Here is a 6972-nt window from a genome sequence, read left to right on the forward strand (position 1 = left end):
TTGTTGTGGACTACATCTCAACCTTCCACTTGGGGTAACCAACAAGGATCGAGAAGTATATACATCATCTCATCATCAATGTGTAGGGTGTACTTGACTTGCCTTAACTGCCAAAATTACCCTTAAACTAAAATTGGAAAAGGCTAAGTTTTGATCTTGTCAAGTAGTCTAATCACCCCCTTTAGACATACTTTCAATTCTACAAGAGGCTCGGCCGAAGCAAGGGGGGAGAGTCCACCTCCCACAAGGGAGGTGGAAACCCTTGGGAGGACTCCTCTCCACCTAGGTTTGGCGCATGAGACTCTTGAGGCTCGCTTCCCAAGCCCACTAGGGGCTGGTGCGCCACCTCCTAGGCCCATGTAGCCCCCCGGGGTGGGTGGCCCCCTCCCGGTGGACCTCGGGAACCCTTTCGTCACTCCCGGTACAATACCGAAAATCTCTGAAACTATTTTGGAGCCCAAATACCACTTTCCTATATATAAATATTTACCTCTGGACCATTCCGGAGCTCCTCGTGATGTCCGGGACCTCGTTCGGGACTCTGAACAACCTAAGCTCACCAACATATATGTACTTTTGCGGAATAAATTTTTACAATAAAGATCATGTTTGAGGAACTTTTGCAACAAAGGTGAGGTTGTAGAATTTTTTGCAAGTGATGCGGTTGGCGGCGGCCGGATGGCCGGCCGGTGTCGAGGACGAACAGCTCGCGGCACGAGGGGGTGGGGGGAGGGGAGGGCCCCGGCATCGGGGGCGGCGGTGCGGCTGGCAGCGGCGTGTTGAGGACCGGCCGGCGTCGGGGCGAGCGGCTGGTGGTGCGGGGGTGGGGGAGGATGTAGGCAGGGGAGGGCCGGCGTGCCGCCTGCCACCGCCATTGCGTCGCCGCCGGCGAGCGTCGAACCTCCGACCTACGAATTTGCCGGTTATCCCTCGCTCCGCACCACGTGTCGATCGAAGGAGGCTTAATGTACCGGCTGGTGCCCCCACCCCAAGGGGACAAATATGCCGGTCAACGGACTGATCTATTTGCATGAGGGCCAAATTGCAAGACCGCCATGAATCCCACCCCCGTTTAATTCAATCTACTACAAGAATAAATGGTTTGGCTCTCTGTTATTAAACCTCCCTTCGGCGAGCTGCGCGGGTAGCTCCTCGCTCGCTTCGACTTCCTCGCGCCTTCCACCTCCACCAACTGGCCGCTCTCCCGACTCCCGAGCCGCACGCGGCCGCCGCCACAGCAGCGCCAATGGAGGCCCCGAGCAGCCACGTCACCACCTCCTTCTCCGACTGCGACAGCGTCTCCATGGAGGACGCGGCGCCGGACGCGGACGTGGAGGCGCTCCGCCGCCTCTCCGACAACCTCGCCGCCGCCTTCCGCTCGCCGGACGACTTCGCCTTCCTCGCCGACGCGCGCTTCGCCGTGCCGGGCGCGCCCGACCTGTGCGTGCACCGCTGCGTGCTGTCGGCGCGGAGCCCCTTCCTGCGCGCCCTCTTCAAGCGCCGCGCCGCCGCCGCCGGTTCGGCCGGCGGCGCGGAGGGCGACCGGGTGGAGCTCCGGGAGCTTCTCGGCGGCGAGGTCGAGGTCGGGTACGAGGCGCTGCGGCTGGTGCTCGACTACCTGTACAGCGGCCGCGTCTGCGACCTCCCCAAGACGGCGTGCGCCTGCGTCGACGAGGGCGGCTGCGCCCACGTCGGTTGCCACCCCGCCGTCTCCTTCATGGCGCAGGTCCTCTTCGCCGCATCCACCTTCCAGGTCGGCGAGCTCGCCAGCCTCTTCCAGGTCCGCCTCTCCCCATCCCCTTCTACTGTCCTCCATGATGCTTGCTTTCTTTTTCTTTTCAGACGTTTATTCTGCTTCCTGGGAATGCATATTTGCGCGCACGTTTCTTGTGCTCAAATAGCAAGGTTTAATGCTGCCTTTTCTTTCTGCAAGCGAGGACGTTGGCTGTATGTGGCAAAATGGGCTTAGATCCCCTTACCATTTCTGCTAAATTTCATCAATCTAAGTACTTCTGAAAAATAGCGTTAAACATTGGTTAGTACTAGTACGATTTGTCGGTAGCAATGAGGAGCTTGTGCTTATCATGTGATGATCTTGAAATTGGTGAAGTTGTCATTGCTCAAAGCATGAGTGGTGTCGATATGGTACGCGCACCTACTTTTTTTTTCATCAACTAAATGCAGTTCTTATGAAACTACACATGACAGTATGGCCCATTGTACAACACCTTTCCCCCCCGGATACAATAGGAAAGCATGTGCACCACCTTTCCCCAGACAATTCACAACACCGGCAGTCTGTGGCAATATTATATCTAGGTTTTCCACTTAATAAAGTTTCGGTTGTAATGTGTATGAAGTGAATACGCAATATCAGACAACAGACAATTATCTAAAGTACCTAATCTTCCTAATGTTCGTAAGAGAGTGGATTTTCAGCACCCGGGTGCCTAGACACCCTCTATGAATAGTAACATCAAAACAAATAGAAAAAAAAAATCTGAAACTTTGCAAGATCAAAGATGATCAAACTTTCTAGGTGCTTGAAAGTTTTCGTGCCAAAAAAACATTTGAGGAGCTCTACACAGGAAAAACTTTTTAGTACTTCAAATTTTGAGCTATTTTAGCACTGAAATCTGAAACTTCTTTGTACACCTTTCTTTACATGATATTTTGGCATGAAAACTTGTAAGAACCTACAAAGTTTGACCATCTAAAATGTTGCAAAGTTTCAGATTTTTTTGAACTTTTTCTCTATTTTTTTGATTTTACTGTTCATATAGGGTGCCTAGGCACCCGGGTGCTGTTACACCTTTCTCATGTTCGTAAACATATTAGCTCCGCAACTCCTTACTTTCCATTAGCATCATCTATTATTATTTTTTATTTTTTACGGGAAATCTATTAATGCTATTTTGAGCGGGAGTATTTTGATAGTGAACACCCTTTTTAGGTAACCAGTCATCAATCCATGGATCTGCACATGATATAAATTTTTAGATGGAGGTTCATTGTAGAAGGTCTTGTAACCAATTTGTATTCTAATCTACTTACGAGTATTTGAGACACACGGAATTACTTTTGATAGGTTACTTCAAAATATGTATCTTTGATGCAGAGGCTGGGGGTAATGAAAGCTTTTATTTTCTATTTTCTTAAACTTATTAACAGGGCTGTAATTAATTTGGGTTAATCAATCTATGTGTATGTATTCTTAAAGTAGTATCAGATTAGACCGTTTATGTGTCTATATTATTATCAACCGTGTGGTTTGGATTTGTGTTTTGATAATTCTGACTCCGCTGCAGATTTTTTTTTAGAAAAGGAGGATGACCCCCGGCCTCTGCATTTGGGAGATGCATGCGGCCATTTTATTGATTATTCTCGAGGACCTTACAAAGAAATACAACAATATGTCTGAATCCGCCATCTTGGCAACATCTGTCGCTACTCCTATTCATATGATGAAGGGGTGCAAGCTGGACCAAATACACCTCTCACCTAAGCCTAACATCTAAAGCCGGAGACCCTGACCGAGCCGCATACCGGGTCCGGGGCACAAACCGATCCGACGAACTCACATGTGTCGTCGCCGCCATCTTCCACTGGTCCATCTTCAGATTAGATTGAGGTACCAGCCTTGGCAGGTGCCTTCGCCATCGATGCCATCATGACGCCAAACGACGACCTCCACCTACGCGAGTCCATCTCCAAGCAACGGACGGATATCCATGCTAGGATAGGGTCGCACCACCGCCGTCGCCCACCACCCACAAGCGCCACCCAGCCCCAAGGTTCCCAAAGCGGCGCCTTCAAGAAGGGAACGGCGCCGTGAGCGCCGCCGCCGCCCAACAAAGTTAAGGCTTTCGCCCGGGAGACCTAGGGGAAGGGGAAGTGAGGGGATCAGTCCATACCGACGCCTCCAAGGAGGGGAACGGCGCCCTCAGGCGTCGCCATCGACGCGGCCGGCCATGGTCGACCAGGGATTTCGCCCGAACTAGATCCCCACCACCAGCAGCACCTCCTGTACAAAACCGGCAATCCAAGGAAGCGCGGCCCGGCTAGGCTGCCCCGCACGCCGAACAGGGGAGGAGGGGAGAGGCGCGCGCGCACCGGCCACCGCAAAAGCCGCCGCAAGACGCCAACGACCACCGGATCTCGCCGCCCGCGCGGCCGAGACGCCGGATCCACCTCCCGCACGGCTGGTAGCCTGCCGTGCCTCGCCAATGGAGCCGCCACTCCAGATCCGGGTCTCCGCATGCAGATGCAGGGCAGCCTAGGCCCCGCCGCCACCATCCTTGGCGCCCCGGGCTTGCCCGACGGCTGCCTCAGGCGACGACGAGGAAGGGAGGGGGAGGGGGAGGCGGCTAGGGTTGGGAGGGAGGGAGGGAGACGTGGGCTTCCAAAAATATTTGAGCGCTGCAGATGAGTTGCGTGTATATCATTTGATGACAACTCCCGTCTACTTGCTACTTGTAACAGTTCTATATTGTTGTATTGTTTCATGTATTTGAGGAGCCAGTACTAAACCATGTTATGCCTTTCTTTTCCATGCAGCGGCATCTGCTTGATCTCCTTGATAAAGTTGAAGCGGATAACCTTCCATTGGTCTTATCTGTTGCAAACTTATGCAACAAATCTTGCGTGAAACTGTTCGAGAGATGCCTGGAGAGGGTAGTCCGGTCAGACCTTGACATGATTACTCTTGATAAAGCATTGCCTCTAGATGTTATCAAGCAAATTATTGATTCACGGATAACTCTTGGATTAGCTTCACCTGAAGACAATGGTTTTCCTAACAAGCACGTAAGAAGGATACTCAGCGCACTTGATTCTGATGATGTGGAGCTAGTCAGGTTGCTGCTCAAAGAAGGGCAGACTAACCTTGATGATGCATTTGCATTGCACTATGCTGTAGAACACTGTGACTCCAAAATTACAACAGAACTTCTGGACATCGCACTCGCAGATGTTAATCTCAGAAACCCAAGAGGTTATACTGTTCTTCACATTGCTGCTAGGCGGAGAGATCCTAAAATTGTTGTCTCCCTTTTAACCAAGGGTGCTCGGCCTTCTGATTTCACATTTGATGGAAGAAAAGCAGTTCAAATCGCAAAGAGACTCACAAAACATGGGGATTATTTTGGGAATACTGAAGAAGGAAAGCCGTCTCCTAATGATAAATTATGCATTGAGATACTGGAGGAAGCTGAAAGAAGGGATCCACAGCTTGGAGAAGCATCGGTTTCTCTTGCATTGGCTGGTGACTGCCTTCGGGGGAAGTTATTGTACCTTGAAAACCGAGGTAATCTTCATCTACTATGGTGTGGTGTTCAAAATTAGTTGTTTGATATGGTTTACAGTTGGTGGTGTTTTGCATGTGGAGTGAAGCTCCCCATGGGCAACTAGCCAATGTGTTACTTTTTTCTTTTTCTCTTGGAAGATGTTTTCACACAATTATTTTCATGCTATGTAGTGGCTTTGGCGAGGATAATGTTTCCAATTGAGGCAAGAGTAGCAATGGACATTGCTCAGGTGGATGGTACTTTGGAATTTACTCTTGGTTCTTGTACAAATCCACCTCCGGAGATAACAACCGTTGATCTAAATGATACTCCTTTCAAAATGAAGGATGAACACTTGGCTCGGATGAGAGCCCTCTCCAAAACAGGTGAGGCACGGCTTGCGCTTGTGTTTGTATACCACGACGCTTCTATATTATCTGTATTTTCAAACTATAATAATATTCACCTGGTTAGCTGGTGTAGATAAGGTGGAAATCTCAGATTTTATCCCCTCTCCTGTTAAGAACTGAAGAGTGAACCCAAATAGAATGTACACTTGAGTACTCGTACAAATTGCTAATCAGTGGTTAGATTGCTAATGATTACTCTCGCGTGTGTTTGCGCAGTCTGCCGTAGTGGGGGTGGGAGGGTTGACCTGCTTCTCACTTGTGCATAAACCTTTTGTAATTCGATTATAAAATGATATTCTTACCAAGTTTACGGATCTGGACTAATTGCAAGCTGAATGTTTATACCAGTTGAACTCGGCAAACGTTTCTTCCCACGCTGTTCAAATGTGCTGGACAAGATCATGGATGATGAACCTGAGCTGGCTTCGCTCGGAAGAGATGCATCCTCCGAGAGGAAGAGGAGGTTTCACGACCTGCAAGATACGCTTCTGAAGGCGTTCAGCGAGGACAAAGAGGAGTTTGCCAGGTCGGCAACCCTTTCAGCTTCCTCATCGTCAACGCCCACTGTAGCAAGGAATTTGACAGGCCGACCTAGGAGATGAGCACCATGGCCCATTCTTGCCACATTGGTAGCTTATTTTTTACCGTCGGAAACTGCTCACCAGATGTTTCTTTTCTGTTTAATGTACTCAAATTAGTAGTAGTAGTAGACTAGTGGTAGTCTAGTGTCATCGTCAGATATGGTGCAGCTATTGGCTTGGCCCTGTAAATCGCCTAGTTATGTATGGCTGTATGCATCGATTGATGCAAAGGTCGGGGGCTCGTTTCCTCCTTATCAAAAATAAATAAATCGCCTAGTTATGCTCATTTTTGCTTGTATAGTAACAATTGTCCATACAGTCTTTTGTTGATGGAACAAATATACTCCATGTAGTAACAGTTCTTGGCTTTTCTGGCTTCGATGATTGGGGAGAAACAGTAGATAGTTTCTGCTTTGCCTTGATTATTCTGCATGACTAAGTGAATACTGCGCTGCCCCTGGCACAGTACAACAGTCTCTAATGTTGTCCTACTCTGGGAGAGACTTGTGTGAGTCTCACATTAGGTGAGATCAATGAGATCCATTTTTTTGAAGAAAAAAAAACATGTTCAAACATTCTTAATTTTTGTTAGACACGCACCAATGTTTGATGTACAACCTCAAAATGTTTCAGCTCGTAATTTGACTTACATTGATAGAAAAAGACAAAATCGGATGTGAATAGTTTGAAGTACAA

At 49.0% G+C, this 6972-nt stretch overlaps 1 protein-coding gene across 1 annotated transcript; it reads left to right on the plus strand.

Moving 5' to 3' along the window:
• The first annotated feature begins 1117 nt into the window (after positions 1–1117).
• LOC123442890 (BTB/POZ domain and ankyrin repeat-containing protein NPR1-like) lies at positions 1118–6655 on the plus strand. The gene is made up of 4 exons (XM_045119067.1): positions 1118–1780; positions 4558–5305; positions 5477–5671; positions 6044–6655. The coding sequence occupies exons 1-4, from the start codon at positions 1247–1249 to the stop codon at positions 6295–6297; spliced, it is 1731 nt and encodes a 576-aa protein (XP_044975002.1). The 5' UTR covers positions 1118–1246; the 3' UTR covers positions 6298–6655.
• Positions 6656–6972: the final 317 nt, after the last annotated feature.

This window comes from Hordeum vulgare, chromosome 3H, assembly GCF_904849725.1.
Source record: "Hordeum vulgare subsp. vulgare chromosome 3H, MorexV3_pseudomolecules_assembly, whole genome shotgun sequence".
Taxonomy (NCBI): domain Eukaryota; kingdom Viridiplantae; phylum Streptophyta; class Magnoliopsida; order Poales; family Poaceae; genus Hordeum; species Hordeum vulgare.